The following is a 20,473-nucleotide window of genomic DNA, read 5'->3' as shown; positions in this document are numbered from 1 at the left end:
TAAAATATGATATTCGATTTTAGTTGTATTACATATCAATGCACTTATAAATTTAAGGTCAAGAGTAATTTTCAATCATATTTGACAGTTCACTTAATAACCACTATCAATCTTTATATGTTTAAACATTAATTAAAATCATTTAAATCGTACTGAACAGTAATAGATACATTCCTAAAGTGTAATGTATAGTTTTAAAGCGTTAAATTTTATACATGAAAAGATTCATATTTTGTTTCAATAACGTCTTATATTACAGGAATATTAAACTTTTTAAAGAGTCTTGTAATTTTGATGCTAATATGAAATGTCACAAGTCACAACCCATGTATGGTTTACTCGATAAGAAAAAAGCGCGTTCGACTGTTGACTCGTCGCATATTGTTGTTTATGATAAATGACTAGTATTTTTCCACGAAACAGGGTGTGTAGCATATTACGAAAACATACAGAGTTCATACAAGGCTATCTAGCACCATCTATTGGTCACACTATGAAATATGTACTAGACATACTTTATTATATTTTATTGTCGAAAATAATATATTTGTTGGTTAAGGCGGTAACTTTGAAAGAAAAGTTGTAAATACAACGTTTTATTGTATTAACTTTTAACAAACAATTGTATACTAATTTAATGTTATTTATTATAAGTATTTTTAATATTGGTAATAACAGAGACTATGTTAATTATATATTATAAACGAAAATGTTAAAATATGAGATGTAAATATTCTATCACATCAACGAATTATTATTTTTTATCATTCATACATTTATATAGAATATGAATACAAATGTAATACAACAATATTTATAATTTTTAAATTTTCATTCACACACACATATCTAAATAAAATATATGTTTTATTATAGTCTATCAAAACGATAGTTATCCTGAGTATGAAATAATGTATGGTATAAATTTTAAACAGTCAAAATATTGAAAGAGTTTTGTTTTTTATAATTATATCAAATATCTACACTAAAGCATTACACCAAGTTCATTTGTGTTTTTCACCAAGATTAAAGACATTACATGAATATTTTGTGTCGTTACGTTTTATCACTATCTATTAGATTGTATATAGTTTCATATAATAAAGTATAATATTGACGTGCTCAGGTTATTTAATTTTTTGGGTGACCCCCTTATCGTTCCGAACCAGCTTTTAAACATACGACAACGCCTCTCGACATTTGACATAAAAAGGCCCCCTATACAGACCTTATTCACAGTAAACTTGAATCCGCAGTTACACTGTCATAACAAGTCGAACTTCTGAAGAGGGTCAACTCTGTCACTTTTGAAGAAGATATGGAATTGCGTGAGTAGAAATTGATATATTTTCATCTGCCTAGCGTTTTTTATACTGCCTCATTAACCAGTGTTTGATATATTTTCATTCTATCAGCTTATGTCTTACAGAAATAAATCCTTCCGAAAGTGAGGCATTTGATGCCATCAATCGTATTTGTAAGTATTATTCCATAATTATATTTATTGTTTTGAACATATTTAGACAATAGTTTTTTATTTTATCATTATTGTTACTTACGTCTCTCTTTTTCTTTTAGCCTCTTCGACTCACATGTTTGATAATCAAACGCAAAAAGGTATGCTTTTTATTTAAAATAAATTAAATTTTTTATTGTTTAGTGGATTCGAACCGCCTGTTGCGACAAGGCTCGGTTACCGGTCGAATGCGCTATGCATAGGCCACAGCACTGACGGATGTGGAGTAACTATTGTTTACTGTAGGAATGAGTAATAACTTGTATTATTTATTTTTGTCATTCTCCTATTTTAGCGAAAATTGAAGTTATCGACTTGACGGTGGAAGAAGAAGAAGAAAAGATTGCGGGGCAACAAGAATCATTGCGAGAAGAAAAGTTTGATGCAGCGCCGGGGACTTCTGCCCCTAAGAGACCAAGAATTGTTTACACACCATATGTAAATAAAAGGCAAAAAATTTCTGAAACACCTGTGCAAGAAGAATACGATACCGATGAGGATGATGATGAAGACGCAGAATCAGGTAATAACCTATTTTTGTTTGTTTGTTTCAATCACTTAATAACAGGCGTAACGCTATTATTTTCATATTTTCACACACACAGATCCATGGACACCTCTTGCTAGCCCACTAAGTCCTTATGCCAGTCCATCAGAACCAAATCCTTCTGCTATTAATTTTAATTTATCTGAAGGTTAGTGTTCCATTTATTTAATTGATTATGACAATATAATGAGAATATAATAAACATAATTACTGTTGAATGAAAACAAATGAATATTATTTTATTGTTAAGTATTATTTATCGTTCAATACTAAACAATATTTTGATTTCATTTTATTACAGATCCATGGTGCGAACAAGGTGCTTCCAACAGCGGTCATCATGAATCAACTCAGGGAGGTGCACATCAGCCGATTTATCCCTTTCAAGCACCCGTAGAAGAAGAAGAAGAAGAAGAAGAAGAAGAAGAAGAAGAAGAAGACGCGGAAGACGTCGAAAGACCACAGCGCCCCCAGCAGAATCAGGAGGCCGGTAGCGTCAGCAAACAGAGGAATATCAAAGACTTTTACGAGTCGCCTGCTTATTGTCTGATTCGTGAATATCTAGACAGATATGAGGTAAAAATTAATGCTCTAGCGGATTCTATAGGCCAGCAGCAGCGTGTGATAGAAAATGTCAAGGATTTCTTGTCTGAGCAACAGCGACGTATGGATGAAAAAATTGGGGAGCTTCAACAATTGATGGGTAAAAGTGAACGGGGGCATCGGTTAATAACGAAACTACTCATTTTTATTAGGCATTCATTGATGGATGAATAATTCCTAAAATAAATATTCTCATCATCTGTACGATCATTCATCATTGTACTACTTAAAAGTCCATATTTTATACTCTGATAAATGCTATAATTGTCTTACGTTTCTAATTTTAATCGACTTTAGTTGTTTAGTGTTTTAACTTTAGATGTTGTACTCCTTTGCCTTTCTTTTTATTACGAACTTAGTCATTTGTTTAGTGTTTGAGCTTTTAAAATTGATGTAATACAAATGTATTTTGATTCAACTTAACATTTTGATGTACTTTAAATTGATTTAACTGGTAGTGTTTTAACTTTTGATGTAATACAAAACCATTTTCAAGTTTTATTCTGCTTAACATTTTGATGTACTCCAAATTGCCTTAAATGTTTAACTGTTGATCTATATTAAATGTTTATTCAATTGTGATTGTTTTATTGTGAACTTACTCATTTGTTTAGTGTATGAGTTTAAATTTGATGTAATACCGATGTATTTTAATTCAGTTTAACATTTTGATGAACTTTAAATTGACTCAACTGTTTAGTTTTTTAACTTTTGCTGTTGATTTATATTAAATTTGTATTCCTTGGAGTTTGTTTTTATTGTGAACTTAGTGTTTGAACTTTTAAAATTGATGTAATAAAATATTTCATTGTGTTTTATTCTAGCTAATCATATACATTACTTCATAATTGTATTCCTATTATTGACACACATCCATTTCTAATAACATGGTTAAATATGTATAAATAAAGATTGAATTGTATAAACACATCAAATATTAATCCTAAAATAAACAACAAATATAAATAAAATGAAAACTTAAGCAATCAAATAAACGATAAATGTAAATAAAACAATAAATAAAATACAGAAGAAAAAAGTTAAACAATAAAATAAATCTAATAACAAAACAAAATAATTCTAAAAAAACCAATAAAACTAATTTAAACATAAAAGTCTGAAATAAAATAAACATTAACAAAAATATTTGTAAAATAATAATAAAATAAATCAAAAATTACAATGGATGATGAAAATCGTACAGATGATACATACAATATTCAACCAGACCAAACTCTATCTGTTAGACTGCAAAGAGGTGTCGAAATGGATGCAGACAGAGATGAAGACATATTTGCATCTCTTCAGCATATGATTGATATGTATCCAAATTCTAGAGACATAACATTTAACAATATTCCTATTTCACAAATTACAAATCTGGATGATTTGGAAATGTATATAGAACAGGAATTGAATTTAAATTTGCCTGAAGATGTTGAATCTTTTTTAAACAGTGAACAGAGCGGTGGTGCAGTCACTCAGGAAACTAGTGCTTCTGCTACTGTTAACAGCCAACTGACAGATGATGGTTTTGATGATGATGATGATGATGACGACGACAGTCATTCAACTAGCCATGCAACACACGGTAGGACTGATATTGAATCAACACACCAGTCAAATGTCGATGATGAACAACCATCAACCTCAAATGTTGCGGAGCCTTTAAGGCATAGGCCAACAAGACAGATAGACATTGAAACATTGTTGAGAGATGGCGGTAATGTAAACGAATATCATGTTTTACCAAGGCCTCGTTTCAATAGTGTATCGTTGCGTAGGACATTGAATATGAGTGAAATAAGATCTCAGGATTTAGCATCGTACCACATACGTTTACACGATACCATGGATGACATTGTGTCATTCGCTAGACAGATTGGCGGTGATGGTAGCGTCATCAATTTATGCCTTCGAACACCCACCCTGAAATCGGATGTAAATGCAGTTTTAACACCGGGTAATAATTACGACGTTAATCTTTTTACAGATCAAATTGCAAAAATTTTACAGAGCGATGATAAGTTATCAGATAATGAAACTGTTGAGATTGAAGCAGAGGTTGTAATGAACAGACTAGGAGGAGGTGGCGTTCGTCGTAAACTTACGGATTTGGCGTTTGATCAGGTAATCAAAAGAAAAAAGACGAGTTTGTTTATACCTACAAATATTTCAAACAAATTATGTTTCTCTATCTGTATAGCTCATTTTCTAGACCCTCAATTACCAGAGTGTGAATTAGAAAACCGTGCATCAATCATACACAATAAAGTGGGTCTTGCTATCCAAGACAAGGTCGGTTTTCACGACATAGCAAAATTTGAAAACATGCTAGACATCAAAATTGTTGTTTTTTATAGGACAAACAACGGTGTGTTACAAACATACGTAAATAACAACGAACCTCATGACAAAACGGTGTACCTTTATTTACAAGACGAACATTACTACATGATTCTCAATTTGAAATCATTCATAGGTGCTAGTTATGTATGTGAATTCTGCTATAAGGGCTACACATCAGTGCGAAATCATCAATGTAAACACGTCTGTAACGTCTGCTTCGACGGCGAATGTTACAAGCATCCTAAAAAAATCATTCATTGTAGCGATTGTCTGCGCTACTGCAAATCTTCTTACTGCTACGATGCACATAAGAAACCTGTGCTTGAAGGAGAAAAAGTACCTTGCGACGTTATAAAATACTGCAAGAAATGTAATAGACGGTACGATAAGAAAAAGTCTAAACACATATGTGCACCAAACCGTTGTGATGCATGTCGTGAAGAACTTGTGCCGGGTGGAGAACATGAGTGTTTCATTAAGACAGTACCACTCAAAGACCCTCAGAATAAATACATCTTTTACGATTTCGAGACTCGTTATGAAAATGCGAGACACGTAGCAAATTTTGTCTGCGCAATAACGTTTTGTGGTGAAAGATTTGTAGCCGGGGGGTCTGACTGTGTGAAAAAAATGATTGATCATTTCAGAAAACCCAAATACGAAGGTTATTGTTTCATAGCTCATAACGCATCCGGATTTGACTCCTTTCTAATTCTTGAATATTTTTGTAAAGCAGGGCTTCAAATGGACATCATCATGAAAGGTTGTAAATTAATCTTCATGTTCGATGTTTCATTTAAGCAACGCTATATAGATAGCATATCCTTCATACCGATGGCTCTGTCTAAGATGCCGGCAGCATTAAACCTCAACACAACAGAAAAAGGCTACTTTCCGCATCATTTCAATAGATTAGAAAATGAGAACTACGTAGGACCTTATCCTGACAAAAAGTATTATGGTTACGAAAACCTATCGGAAAAAGATCAGGCAAAGTTCGATGCGTGGTACGCTACTACTTCAGGGGAGGTTTTCGACTTCAAGGAACAGCTGTGTCAATATGGTGTAAATGATGTTGTCTTGCTCCGTGAAGCATGCATGACATACAGAGAATCGTTCATAGAGTGTACACAAATCGATCCATTTAGTTACACAACTCTTCCTAGTTGTTGTATGGGAATTTTCAAGACACACTATCTGAAAGACCACACTATTGCTCTAACCCATGATAATGCCTACATTCGGCAAAATAAGACATTCTCGAGTGTCTCGATTGAATGGTTGGAGTATTTAAAAAAGACTAGAAACGTTGACATTCATCATGCTCTGAATCATGGTGAAATGCAAATTGGTAAATACTTTTTAGACGGCTACTACGAACAGGGCGATTCAAGGTATGGACTTGATTTTTTGGGGTGTCTATTTCACGCCCACCAATGCCGTTATGAGCCTCACAAACTCCACCCCATGTCGGGTGTACCCTTTGGTGTTCTCAGACGTCAAGTTGACGAAAAAATTGAAATTCTACAAAACGCTTATGGCTTGAAAGTAGAGATTATCTGGGAATGCGAATGGTCTAAAATGAAACAAACAGACCCTTCAGTGATAGAATTTATGAGCACTTATTCGGCGCCTGAAAGACTGAAACCCAGAGATGCGCTTTTCGGAGGTCGTACCAATGCTTATAAGTTGTATCACAAAGTGGGGGAGGGGGAGACCATTTCTTATTTGGATTTTACGTCGCTCTATCCCTTTATTATGAGTACAAAGACGTATCCAATAGGTCATCCCGAAATAATTTTCAACGACTTTCAGCCGATCGAAAATTATTACGGTCTTATTAAGGCAACTGTGTATCCGCCCCGAAAATTACTACATCCGGTCCTCCCTTACAGATGCGCCGGTAAACTCATGTTCCCGTTATGCAGAACATGCGCACACGCTGAAAACCAAACATCAAGATGTAATCATACGGATGATGAGAGGGCACTTAGTGGGTGTTGGGTCAGTGTTGAACTTTTAAAAGCGATTGAGAAAGGGTATGTCGTGGTCAAAGTCGACGAAGTTTGGCATTTTCCTGAAAGGTCGGACAAGTTGTTTAGCGAATACGTTAAAACGTTTTTACGTTTAAAACAACAAGCATCGGGATACCCTTCAAACGTTACCACTGATTCTGAAAAAGAGACATACATCCGCAAATACTATGAGAGAGAGGGGATTCAACTTGACCCTTCACAGATCACTCATAACCCGGCCCAAAGGGCTATAATCAAGCTAATCTTAAATGCGATTTGGGGACGTTTCGCAATGCAGTCTCAGCATTCTGTTACGCAACTTGTACGAGACCCTGAAGAATTCACAACGATTGTTTTCGGTAAAACTGATGCATTGAAATATTTTACCTTCATCTCAGATGATGTAGCGCTAGTGCAATTTCACCCTACCGAAGATAGTCATCGCATTATTCGTGACATTAACGTATTCGTAGCGGCGTACACAACTTCGTGGGCGAGGTTAGAATTGTACAAATTGATGGACAAACTTGGCGATCGTTTATTATACTCTGACACAGATAGTGTTATTTTTGTATCCAAGGCCGGTGACTGGATGCCACCTCTGGGTGATTATTTGGGGGACTTGACAGATGAAATAGGCGATGGTGATTATATTACCGAGTTTTGTTCCAGCGGACCAAAGTCGTATGGTTACCGTACCGCTTCCGGTAAAGTCTGCATGAAAGCTAAGGGTATAACTCTGAATGCTAAAAATTCCCAAACGATAAGATTAGACACATTGATTGGTCTGGTTGATGGGTATGTTACATCAGGCGATGACTCTCGATACATTTTAGCTCAAGCTGACAACATTGTCAGGAATAAAAAACACCTCACACTCCACAACAAATCAGTCGTTAAAAAGTTCAAGGTGGTGTATAACAAGCGAAGACTTTTACCCGACTACACAACTCTGCCTTATGGCTTTTAATTCAGTGTATAGAGGAATGCGTGAAATGGTTGATTTTGATTTCAGACTTCAACATCCGTTTTCATGTGTCATAAGTGGACCATCCAATTCAGGGAAGTCCTTTTTTGTAAAAATGCTATTGGAAAATGCTGTAAATATGATTTCTAAAAAAATTGATAATGTTGTTTTCCTGTATGACTGTTGGCAACCTTTGTATGACGAATTGCTTAAATTGTATGACATTAAATTCATTGAAGGTATACCTCAGAGTCTGAATGATGATCATCTACTACCCCGTGATAAAACAAACTTGTTGATTATTGACGATATGATGAAAGAAGCAAGCGGTAATTCCGAAATTGAAAAAGTCTTCACGCAGTACGTTCATCATCGTAATCTCTCTGCAATTCTTATCGTACAAAATTTGTTTGTTCAAGGTAAATCCAGCAGAACCATCAGTTTGAACACAAATTATTTAATATTGTTTAAAAACCCCCGCGATGCTAATCAAGTAGCGGTGTTGGGGCGTCAAATGTATCCTGGTAACACAAAATATTTTATGGAATGTTATCAAGATGCCGTCAAGAGTCCTTTCGGGTATCTCATGATCGACTATAAAGCTAAAACACCTGAACAATTTCGACTCAGAACAGGATTGTTTTCAGATCGTCAGGTGGTCTATCTCCAGAAAAAAAGAAGATCGTGATAACGAACCATGTCCGCGAGACTATGTAAACATTTGCCTGTATTAAAAATGTTACATAAATCTACTGCTAAACAAAGACGACTTATTCTCCAGTCAGCATCTGACGATCTCATTTTAGCTCTCTGCGAACTCGCTCTCAACATCCTACACAGAGTTATACCGATCAACAACCAACAATACAGAAAATTGAAAAAGAAGAGGGCGGCGATAAAATTCCTCGCTAATAAAAAAATCAATATTGCGGCTAAGAAAAAAGTCTTTAATCAGACTGGCGGATTTCTTTTACCGCTCCTAAGCGTCGCTATACCATTTATTTCAAGTTTGATCGGTTCTAGACAGGGTTGAAGGATGGAGTATGCAGAGAAAATGTATCTCGTACCACAGAATCAGCTGGACAAAATACAATCAACAAGCGCTCGTGAAAATATTCAACAGGTGGTAGAGAACGATCTTGATACGGCTATAAGAAATATTTTACTCAGGACTGATTTGGATCAACGTGAAAAAGTTAAACTTTACTCAAACATCTTAACCAGATATTTAACAATTGTTAAACTAGGCGATCGTGAGAGTAGTGTTTTAACGCTATCGCTACCAACCCCTGAAGACGATCATAAAGTTAACTCTGACGAAACACATGCTGAAGACAAGTCAAAAGATGATGTGACGTCTGAAGTTCTAAAGAACGTTCCGACAAAACGTGTGAAAAACAGCAAGTATATATTAGACAAAATGTCTAAAGCTAAAGATCTCAGCTCCTGGTCCGAGTCTGGTGAGTTTGTGTTTAAGGGTAAAACCATACCTGGTTCACACATGCTCGATTTAATAAACAACGTTACAGCTCCGCAACAAGTACGAGATGACCGAAGACCTAAAGGCTGGACTGAGTTTCTTCAAGCATGCGCGGAATTAAACATACCTTTTTCGACTGTACCAAACCAACAAGTCCGGAGTAAGATTATTAGTTTAAAAAACAACCCTATTGAGGATGATCAGGAGATTCTGTCTACTAAAAAAACTACTCGTAAAAAGAGAAAAAATCAGCAAAGGACACAACTACTAGATGAGGACATGTTTGTTTCACCTACTCGTGATAAGAGTCGATGGATGCATTTTTAATGTCAACATGTTTCATGTTTTTTATGTTTTGTGTATCACTATCTTTAAATAAAATTCAACAAAACAGATGATGATTGTAAGGTTTTTTTATTTCTCATTAAATTCATTTATACATCATGGAAGAATTACAGGTCTGAACACAATGGCTACACAAATACATGTTATCACTGCAAACATTAGCTTTTAGTTTTTTCACAAAAAGTTCTACCATTTTATCATTTTTAACATAATTTTCACTATACAGATTCATCACATAGTTATAGTCATGACCCCTAGACATATGATACAAGAAAAAAACACAGTGCTGACCACACACATTTGACATAAAGTCCTGGACACGTTTTGTAGAATATCTTGTCACTGTACTATTTCTCATTAAAAAGTTTTTAATAGCTATTGGAAATCCATCACTGTCCGGTTTGTTACCGAAACTGTCAAAGAAACATCCGACACCATCTTCCGATAAATAAACGGCTAGCCAGTGTTCCCCAGGTAGTTCTGAAGGGTGTGTGTTAATAATCAGCATCGATGGTAAGTTTGTTAACGGTCTTTCAGGTAGTTGATCAGATGCCAGAGTTCCGAGAAAATGGGTGTTACATGTAATTTTATCCATGATTGCGTTTATCTGAATGGTGTTCATTTCCGATTAATAGTAATCAACCAGAATCTGTCTTCGGTTAGACACCTCGATGATACTGTCAAACACTGAGTAGATGATGAGGTTTATGGTATTTGGCAATGGCTGTCTGAAACGGGCTTCGAGTCTGATATTTCCAGACTTTATGAGCGAAACGTGTTGACCGCAGTCTTCGTCCGGTGTAAGGTTGAATGCATAAAGAGAATAACCCCTGGCAAATTCAGATCTGCTGATAGACAGTGCATGATTTTTAAGATGTCTGCCGGTAGCTGTTATGAGTTGATAAAATTCTCGTACCACTGAGCCGTCTGTAAAATTTGGCTGTAGAGGTTTAGCCGGAATTTGTTGCCCGTCGACGTAGATGGCTAGGAACTCCAAATCGTAATGTTTGAACGCAAATGGGTTTTTATCATAAGAACCGGTAAATGCATCGTTATCGGTCATCCCCAAGACGATTGATTTCGGTAAAGTCCCCAAAAATAGATTTTCCTGATTTGAAACTCGTGCTCCTTCTGGTATGGAGAAATTTTTCAGACATACCCTGTCAATCGGGTACTTTGCGTTGGTGGATAGCAAAGCCTGAGCATGGGCCAGTCGAACGTTCGGTGCGACTGATACTTTCTTGACAAATAGCGATGCAGACACAATTTTTAATTTATATGCTACATCATCACTCCTCATCAGACAGAACTCGTCTTTACCTCTGATCATACGAATTTTTATATCGACGCCATTGAGCATTAATTTTTCTTGAAAGAAAATATCGCTGTGAATAGGCCCCATCAGATCAACAATCTTACTCCTGCTTGTGTATGTTGACCTTTTCAGGAGACCCTGATTATTACCTAAGGGGTCTTTGACATCCATATGACCAGCCGTGTCTTTGAAGAAGAGACCGGCGCTGAATGTTGATTCCAGCGTGTCTTTGTCGTAGTTGATGAGACTCTCGATGATACATCGGTACGGGTGGGTGCTTGAGCTTTGAGAGATTAGTCGATCTCCGAGACTCACGTCGACTTGTGAGAAAATGGTGGCGGCGGGGTAATTGATTAAAGCGACTTTTGCAGGATCTGCTATTTCACCACCATTAGGTTTTGTGATTTTAAGTCTCAGATGCAACAATGTGTTATTTAGATCGATGTATTCCTCACCGGAGCCTGCTATAAAAAACTCCAAAGGCGACGAATCCGAGATGGCCGATAGAGGTGGCACCTCAACATACGTATTTTTTTCTATAGCCGTCTGTGTTAAAGGTACTGTAAATAAGTCAAGCTCTGACTTAATACACTCTCCGGACATACGATGGAGAAGAGCCATGTTAGAAAATGGTGTTTATGTTTCTCTTAGCGAAGGTATTTCGTCTTACAGTCTTCTTACGCTTCCTGCATGTGAGTGAAGTTTTCTTGACGGTGCGCTTTTTCTTTATAGTACGACCACGCCTCCTGACCCCTGGTGGTTTAGACATTCTCTTACGGGCCATGACCATAAGACCTGAACCGTCTTGTTGTCTCTCGTCACGATTTCTTGAAATCACGTTTGAAATTACCTCCGATGCTATGTTTTTTGCAGCCGTTTTCAAGTGAGGCTTGGCGATGTTGAACCCTTTTTTTAACAAGGGTACAGCCATTCTAAACAGACCTCTAAATAACCCTCCCAGGCCTGATCCGTACATGACCCCACCGCCTGCATAGCCCGGGAGGCCACCCCCAGCTTGATTTTGGTAGTAGTTGACATAATCGCTGATTTCCCCGTGATGTGTATTGTAATAAGGCATTTTTAAAGAGACGTCTGTTTCACCGGTCTAAAATGTAGCTTCACAATAACTTTACCGTACGCAAATCTCACCTCTCGGTTTTGATCGTCTTTTATTTCTATGTTTATGTCCGTGATGATCGATTTGTTGACCGATGCGTAATGCGGTTTGTCGTATCTGACACTGACGATATCGTTGTTTTCACCGGTTATATGTACGCATCTTAAAAGTGGTACGTATGAATCACCGACTGATTGGTAGTCGATGATATCGGTGTAGACATATAATGTGTAGAATCCACCTTTGATGTCGGCTTGATGAGGTGCATATGTGCTGACGGTCCTGGTAAAATCAGCTTTTTCATGGTAGGCCGTTTGACCTAGTCCCTCTTCAGGTCTCACTCCTAATATAGCTCCTAGTTTCTCATAGAAACCTATAAAAATGTTAGGTTTTGCAATCAGATTAATTTTATTTTTTAATTCATCGTAAAACAATATCCCTGATGGTTTGATTGCATCGTTTATCATTTTGATCACAGACGGTATATCCTTATAGTATCCTCCGGGTATTTGATAACGCCTGGAAACATAGAAACCATGTAGATCTGATAGTACATTTTCTTCTAGTTTTTTTTTCTCTTCATTATCATGGTCAGGGTACATGTTTAGGTTGAAGATACCATCATCGTCTGTAATATTATACCAACTTCTAGGATATTCAATTTCAGCGAGCGCTACTTCCCAGTCCCCTTTCAGGTGTATAGTTTTAGACAAATTAGTCTTATAACTAGATATACGATTTTCTGGATAAACGGTTAAAGAAGCGTTACACGGGAGCGTAACGTAGAACCCGTTGTTGTCCATAGCTTGATTTGTATAATAATAAATAACCATGAAAAGAAATGTGGAATTTAAGGTTTTTGCAAGTCTACCAGGGTTTTTTTGTCGATATAACTATTAAATTTCGATGGCCATCCTAACCATTTCACTAAAACAAGTGTAGACCTCCCTTGCTTTTTCTCGCCTAAAATCTTTTCCACTTTGAACGATTTGTTTTTATTTACAAATATTTTCTGTATCTCTTGCTCATAAAAAACTCCTTCGATAACATCGCCGTCATAATCTTTGAGTCTGTAGACGGGTGGTTGGCGTGGAATACATTCAGAAACGGTAAAAAATTCTTCGGTATAGTTTTGTTCGTAACCTTTGGCAAAGGGGCCTCTCACTTTAGAAATCCTAACCACGTCACCGACTTTAAATTTGAACACTGGTTTCTGAATCTTTATGTTACCGTAAGAGTTTTGAAACACTGTAGCTTCATTTTCTTTACAGACGTCAACGGGTCTCATCTTAATAGTCTTGTGATAACTGTTGTTGTATCCTGTCATAATGTCTTGTAAGACATCGATGTAACGGCGTGAATTAGTGGCCGTTAGAAATCGCCACATTCTACTTTTTAATGTTCTATTAAATCGCTCCACAACGCTTGCCTTTAAATCAGTAGCCGTAGCAAAATGATTAATATCATATTTTTTCATAAGATCTTGAAAATGTTTGTTGAAAAATTCCTTTCCCTGATCAGTCTGTAATTTCCGTGGGACACGACCCTCTTCGAGTATAGACTCGAACGCTTTAGTAACTTCGACTCCACTCTTATTCTTCAACACCCGACTCCATGCATACTTGCTGAATACATCGATACAAGTTAGCATAAATTTATTACCGTCGTTTTCTGTAGAATAGGCCGTCATATCGACGAGATCGGCTTGAAATTGGGTATCCATACCATATACCACAACTCTATTTCGTTTGTATTTTATGGGTGCTGTTTTATGTAAAGTGTAAGCGTCTTCCCCGGCCAACCATCCCGATACCTGTTTATCGCTTAGATGGACTCCAGTTTCCTTAAACACAGCATCTTTTAAACGTTTTTTACCACCTAAAGCACCGGGGCTTGATGGGTCGTAATAAACTTTCTTCATTATATCAGACATGGTCCTGTTTCGATGGTTGTCAAAGAATAATGCAAAACATTGTTTGTACGAATCTTTTTTTATTTAAAGCGAGAAAACATACATGACATCAAATCAGAAATGGTTACATACGGTCAAGGTAAGAAAGAAATTGGACACACGATGACATGTTTTTATCTAAAATGTAAGTGACCAAAGATTCAACAATTTCAGATATATCATCATCATCATTTTTTGCAATCAACGAAATGCATACATCTGCTACATAGGTAGACATACAGAGAACATCACCGACTCTAAACTGATCAGATACTTCAGACATAGCATCTAAAACTCTTTTAATCATAATACAACATGGTTCGGTACCATTAACACAAACATCAATCATATTGTCCCATGAGTTATTCATACTTCTAATAACATTCATTTCTTTTTTAAAATTCTTCACACGTTTGGATTGTGATAAACGATCATCATTCGTGGAATCATTAATGACTTTACATAAAAGACCATTTAACTGATTTTTATAGTACTCTAATAAAAAGTTTTCAAGTATCTTACTAGGTTTACATGTGTTTCCCATTGTGGTGTTTTCAGCTGGTTTGAGGTCTAGCCACTACGGTGCCAGAAATCGACAGCGTCACTGACGATTTTCTCACAGGAGTCGTCCAGAATCTTGGTTCTGATGTCTTCCAGTTTTGCAACGATGAATGGTTCGCTCCTCAATTCGTGTAGAATACCCAGGGCTGTTCCGTGGATCGTCTGAGGCTGTGACTTTAAACCAACACGCATCATAGCCTGTGACACAGCAGTGTGAAACTCAGGTTTGATCAGTTTATTGACGAGTGTTGCAAAGTGAGAGTCGAAGTAGTATGCTGAGGGTTCAAACAGACAGGAGTGTTGCAGCTGACTAGGGTGGTCGATAGCACAACCCTCACATTCCTTTTTCAGCTGTGCGTTGATGATGTGTTGCATGAGCACAGCGATCAGCGCTTTTATGATCTTGAAACCGGAACTGCAGAAACATCCATCTGTGACGTCAAACTTTGTATCGTCATCTTTTTTGTACTTGTTGGTCAGGTATGTCAGGTTACGGTATCCTAGTTCGGTGCAAAATTTATCCAGCCAGTTTTTTTCATCGTTGTCCGGTTCAGAAGAATTGAATAGCTCAAAGCATGGTAAGTCGCGATCTAATGCAGAAGTTCCGAATTTCGGAAAGCATGGCAAAGCGTTTTCATCAGGAGGAATTGCTTTGATATCCTCAGGCTTGAAGATATCAAATTCTGAAGAGAGTTGTTGAGACATGTTGTAGTACTGTGGTGATCACTTGTTGATTATGGGTTTTTATGTTCGTAGTAGATGGGCGGAGACAGTTGTGAGTGTTCCCTCCCTCGGCGCACAGATCTCTGGGGGTGAAACAGCTGAACTTTAATATCCTTGTATCGATCATTCATGTCACACCATTTGAACAATTGATTTATGGTGCCAAAAATTTCAGACAGCTTGTCGACGTCTTGCCAGAGGATGGGGAGCAACATTTCATATCGCTCGTTATGCTCATCAGCATGTATTATACCAGAACGCTCACGAAGCTTTGTCTTGTCATCGCACAAGAATATGAAAATACAGTCTTTAGGATTCTTTTCACAGTTGTTTCCAACCACTCGAAATCGATTGTTCGGTTTTTCAGAATCCCACTCGGCGATAAACAACGGCTCCTGTTTAGAATTCTGGATATCCGGCCAGACATGATTGTAGAATAAGAACCAGTCTTTAACTGGTAAGATCAGACAGGGGTCATCCAGACTGTGCGGCTCTCCAGATTCCGTTGTGTACAAGGTAACAACCCGCTGTTTTTTGTCAAATAGGTAATGACAAATGCGTTCGCTAGGCATAGCAAACTCTTTTTTCATGTAACGTTTATTCTCATGAAGAAAATTTGTTAGCTTCAGGTTGGTGATCCTTTTTCTAGGAGCCATCGTCAGCCTTCTCAGCATATGGTCTTCCCAATTTTCCTCCATAGTTATAGGATTACCGTTTAAGTCGGTATTGAGATCGTCGGTCCAAATCTGACCCGGAGTGCTAGTGTTTACTTGAAAGCCAGCCATGACTTTGACATAACACTCAAACTATTTCTAGCTCTATATATACATATACATATGTATGTTGATACCATCTGTAGTGACACACCCATACTCTATCAGTTATATGTTGCGTCAATGCTTTCTTATCAATATTTAACATTAGTTCAAATAACAACTTATCATTCTATCGGCCTGATGTATCTGCCAGGGCGTTGTCTAACGGTCAACATTTTTCCTTATCACCTAACAAAATATAGTATTTAGTGGGTGACACCCAACATATACAATCAGATATACATATTCTACATCTGATATAAATCTATCTTTCACAAGCAGTTGATGGGTGTTGTCTAACGTTTTCCTTATCACATACAGTCAGTATGTTCATACCGTCATGGAGACAACATCATATGGGTAAGTGATGGTTTTAGTATAATTTATTAATTATATTATAATATAATAATTAAATAAGGATTTTAATACCTTCAATTTAATTTCTGTTATTATTATAATAATAATTTTATTTCAGTTTGATTAGAATTTAATTACCGGAACTATTAATTTAATTAGTCTGATAAAAATCTAATTACCGGAACTATTATTTTATATTAAACCGATAAGAATCTAATTACCGGAATTATTATTTTATATTAAAACGATAAGAATCTAATTACCGGAACTATAAAGTTTATATAAAAGGGGCGGGGCTTAGACCGGAAGTCCCGCCTTAGGGGCGGGGCTACAATCCATCAAACTTTTTGACAGGTGCCGCATCATAAATCTCTCTGATCTGGTTTTATCACATTCTGAATTGAACGTTGAAAATGAGCTGTTCTCAGCCAGCAGAGGTCAAAATAAGCAGTAATGCAAACTCAGTCAGAGACATAGATTTTCACTTGTAACTTGCTTTAACATGTTTAACAGTGCATGAAATGTTGTCTAAAACAAAAAGAATGATGCATTTTTGTGGCTGGATCTGGTTTTATCACATTCTGAATTGAACGTTGAAAATGAGCTGTTCTCAGCCAGCAGAGGTCAAAATAAGCAGTCATGCAAACTCAGTCAGAGACATAGATTTTCACTTGCAACTTGCTTTAACATGTTTAACAGTGCATGAAATGTTGTCTAAAACAAAAAGAATGATGCATTTTTGTGGCTGGATCTGGTTTTATCACATTCTGAGTTGAACGTTGAAAATGAGCTGTTCTCAGCCAGCAGAGGTCAAAATAAGCAGTAATGCAAACTCAGTCAGAGACATAGATTTTCACTTGTAACTTGCTTTAACATGTTTAACAGTGCATGAAATGTTGTCTAAAACAAAAAGAATGATGCATTTTTGTGGCTGGATCTGGTTTTATCACATTCTGAATTGAACGTTGAAAATGAGCTGTTCTCAGCCAGCAGAGGTCAAAATAAGCAGTCATGCAAACTCAGTCAGAGACATAGATTTTCACTTGCAACTTGCTTTAACATGTTTAACAGTGCATGAAATGTTGTCTAAAACAAAAAGAATGATGCATTTTTGTGGCTGGATCTGGTTTTATCACATTCTGAATTGAACGTTGAAAATGAGCTTTTCAGAGCCAGCAGAGGTCAAAATAAGCAGTAATGCAAACTAGACATAGATTTTCACTTGCAACTTGCTTTAACATGTTTAACAGTGCATGAAATGTTGTCTAAAACAAAAACAATGATATATTTTAGTAGCTTGATCTGGTTTTATCACATTCTGCATTGGACGTTGAAAATGAGCTTTACTCAGCCAGCAGAGGTCAAAATAAGCAGTAATGCAAACTCAGTCAGAGACATAGATTTTCACTTGCAACTTTCTTAAACATATTTAACAGTGCATGAAATGTTGTCTAAAACAAAAAGAAAATGCTTTTTAGTGGCTGGATCTGGTTTTATCACATTCTGAATTGAACGTTGAAAATGAGCTTTTCAGAGCCAGCAGAGGTCAAAATAAGCAGTAATGCAAACTCAGTCAGAGACATAGATTTTCACTTGCAACTTGCTTTAACATGTTTAACAGTGCATGAAATGTTGTCTAAAACAAAAAGAAAATGCTTTTTAGTGGCTGGATCTGGTTTTATCACATACTGAATTGAACGTTGAAAATGAGCTTTTCAGAGCCAGCAGAGGTCAAAATAAGCAGTAATGCAAACTCAGTCAGAGACATAGATTTTCACTTGCAACTTGCTTTAACATGTTTAACAGTGCATGAAATGTTGTCTAAAACAAAAAGAATGATGCATTTTTGTAGCTGGACCTGGTTTTATCACATTCTGAATTGAACGTTGAAAATGAGCTTTACTCAGCCAGCAGAGGTCAAAATAAGCAGTAATGCAAACTCAGTCAGAGACATAGATTTTCACTTGCAACTTTCTTTAACATAATTAACAGTGCATGAAATGTTGTCTAAAACAAAAAGAATGATGCATTTTAGTAGCTGGGTCTGGTTTTATCACATTCTGCATTGGACGTTGAAAATGAGCTTTACTCAGCCAGCAGAGCTCAAAATAAGCAGTAATGCAAACTCAGTCAGAGACATAGATTTTCACTTGCAACTTTCTTAAACATATTTAACAGTGCATGAAATGTTGTCTAAAACAAAAAGAAAATGCTTTTTAGTGGCTCGATCTGGTTTTATCACATTCTGAATTGAACGTTGAAAATGAGCTTTTCAGAGCCAGCAGAGCTCAAAACAAGCAGTAATGCAAACTCAGTCAGAGACATAGATTTTCACTTGCAACTTGCTTTAACATGTTTAACAGTGCATGAAATGTTGTCTAAAACAAAAAGAAAATGCTTTTTAGTGGCTGGATCTGGTTTTATCACATTCTGAATTGAACGTTGAAAATGAGCTTTTCAGAGCCAGCAGAGGTCAAAATAAGCAGTAATGCAAACTCAGTCAGAGACATAGATTTTCACTTGCAACTTGCTTTAACATGTTTAACAGTGCATGAAATGTTGTCTAAAACAAAAAGAAAATGCTTTTTAGTGGCTGGATCTGGTTTTATCACACTCTGAATTGAACGTTGAAAATGAGCTTTTCAGAGCCAGCAGAGGTCAAAATAAGCAGTAATGCAAACTCAGTCAGAGACATAGATTTTCACTTGCAACTTGCTTTAACTTGTTTAACAGTGCATGAAATGTTGTCTAAAACAAAAAGAATGATGCATTTTTGTGGCTGGATCTGGTTTTATCACATTCTGTCTTGAACGTTGAAAATGAGCTGTTCTCAGCCAGCAGAGGTCAAAATAAGCAGTAATGCAAACTCAGTCAGAGACATTGATTTTCACTTGTAACTTGCTTTAACATGTTTAACAGTGCATGAAATGTTGTCTAAAACAAAAAGAATGATGCATTTTTGTGGCTGGATCTGGTTTTATCACATTCTGAATTGAACGTTGAAAATGAGCTGTTCTCAGCCAGCAGAGGTCAAAATAAGCAGTCATGCAAACTCAGTCAGATACATAGATTTTCACTTGCAACTTGCTTTAACATGTTTAACAGTGCATGAAATGTTGTCTAAAACAAAAAGAATGATGCATTTTTGTGGCTGGATCTGGTTTTATCACATTCTGAATTGAACGTTGAAAATGAGCTGTTCTCAGCCAGCAGAGGTCAAAATAAGCAGTAATGCAAACTCAGTCAGAGACATAGATTTTCACTTGTAACTTGCTTTAACATGTTTAACAGTGCATGAAATGTTGTCTAAAACAAAAAGAATGATGCATTTTTGTGGCTGGATCTGGTTTTATTACATTCTGAATTGAACGTTGAAAATGAGCTGTTCTCAGCCAGCAGAGGTCAAAATAAGCAGTAATGCAAACTCAGTCAGAGACATAGATTTTCACTTGCAACTTTCTTAAACATATTTAACAGTGCATGAAATGTTGTCTAAAACAAAAAGAAAATGCTTTTTAGTGGCTGGATCTGGTTTTATCACATTCTGAATTGAACGTTGAAAATGAGCTTTTCAGAGCCAGCAGAGGTCAAAATAAGCAGTAATGCAAACTCAGTCAGAGACATAGATTTTCACTTGCAACTTGCTTTAACATATTTAACAGTGCATGAAATGTTGTCTAAAACAAAAAGAAAATGCTTTTTAGTGGCTGGATCTGGTTTTATCACATTCTGAATTGAACGTTGAAAATGAGCTTTTCAGAGCCAGCAGAGCTCAAAATAAGCAGTAATGCAAACTCAGTCAGAGACAAAGA

At 36.4% G+C, this 20,473-nt stretch overlaps 2 protein-coding genes across 4 annotated transcripts; one reads left to right on the top strand and one right to left on the bottom strand.

The window, feature by feature from the left end:
- The first annotated feature begins 1,155 nt into the window (after nt 1-1,155).
- On the top strand, nt 1,156-9,643 carry LOC137489105 (uncharacterized). 3 transcript variants are annotated; one of them, XM_073909297.1, is made up of 7 exons: nt 1,156-1,328; nt 1,430-1,477; nt 1,579-1,617; nt 1,812-2,039; nt 2,122-2,211; nt 2,365-2,639; nt 4,124-9,643. In XM_073909297.1, the coding sequence occupies exons 1-7, from the start codon at nt 1,319-1,321 to the stop codon at nt 4,124-4,126; spliced, it is 693 nt and encodes a 230-aa protein (XP_073765398.1). In that variant the 5' UTR covers nt 1,156-1,318; the 3' UTR covers nt 4,127-9,643. The 3 variants fall into 3 exon arrangements, with proteins under 3 accessions (XP_073765398.1, XP_073765396.1, XP_073765391.1); XM_073909295.1 differs by having other exon boundaries at nt 2,365-2,766; XM_073909290.1 differs by lacking the exon at nt 4,124-9,643 and having other exon boundaries at nt 2,365-2,952.
- An 807-nt stretch (nt 9,644-10,450) lies between these two features.
- LOC141375502 (uncharacterized protein F54H12.2-like) lies at nt 10,451-13,944 on the bottom strand. The gene is made up of 4 exons (XM_073909010.1): nt 13,917-13,944; nt 12,442-12,627; nt 11,808-12,043; nt 10,451-11,683 (listed from the first exon to the last, which is right to left on the bottom strand). The coding sequence occupies exons 1-4, from the start codon at nt 13,942-13,944 to the stop codon at nt 10,451-10,453; spliced, it is 1,683 nt and encodes a 560-aa protein (XP_073765111.1).
- Between the last annotated feature and the right edge of the window lie 6,529 nt (nt 13,945-20,473).

The sequence above is a fragment of the Danio rerio genome, chromosome 1 (assembly GCF_049306965.1).
Source record: "Danio rerio strain Tuebingen ecotype United States chromosome 1, GRCz12tu, whole genome shotgun sequence".
Taxonomy (NCBI): Eukaryota; Metazoa; Chordata; class Actinopteri; order Cypriniformes; family Danionidae; genus Danio; species Danio rerio.
This window is presented reverse-complemented; position numbering and strand designations above follow the sequence as displayed.

Bases quoted from the DNA above. Each gene is read 5' to 3' on its own strand.
- LOC137489105 (XM_073909290.1), top strand. The intron at 1,478-1,578 runs GTAAGTATTATT...TTTTTCTTTTAG, and splicing joins TGATGCCATCAATCGTATTT to CCTCTTCGACTCACATGTTT. The intron at 2,212-2,364 runs GTTAGTGTTCCA...ATTTTATTACAG, and splicing joins TAATTTTAATTTATCTGAAG to ATCCATGGTGCGAACAAGGT.
- LOC141375502 (XM_073909010.1), bottom strand. From the start codon at position 13,944: ATGACGGCCTATTCTACAGAAAACGACG. The intron at 12,044-12,441 runs GTGATTCATACG...TGTTAAAAAAAG, and splicing joins CATCGACTACCAATCAGTCG to GGTTCAACATCGCCAAGCCT. The intron at 11,684-11,807 runs GTAAGACGAAAT...CCTTTAACACAG, and splicing joins GCAGGAAGCGTAAGAAGACT to ACGGCTATAGAAAAAAATAC.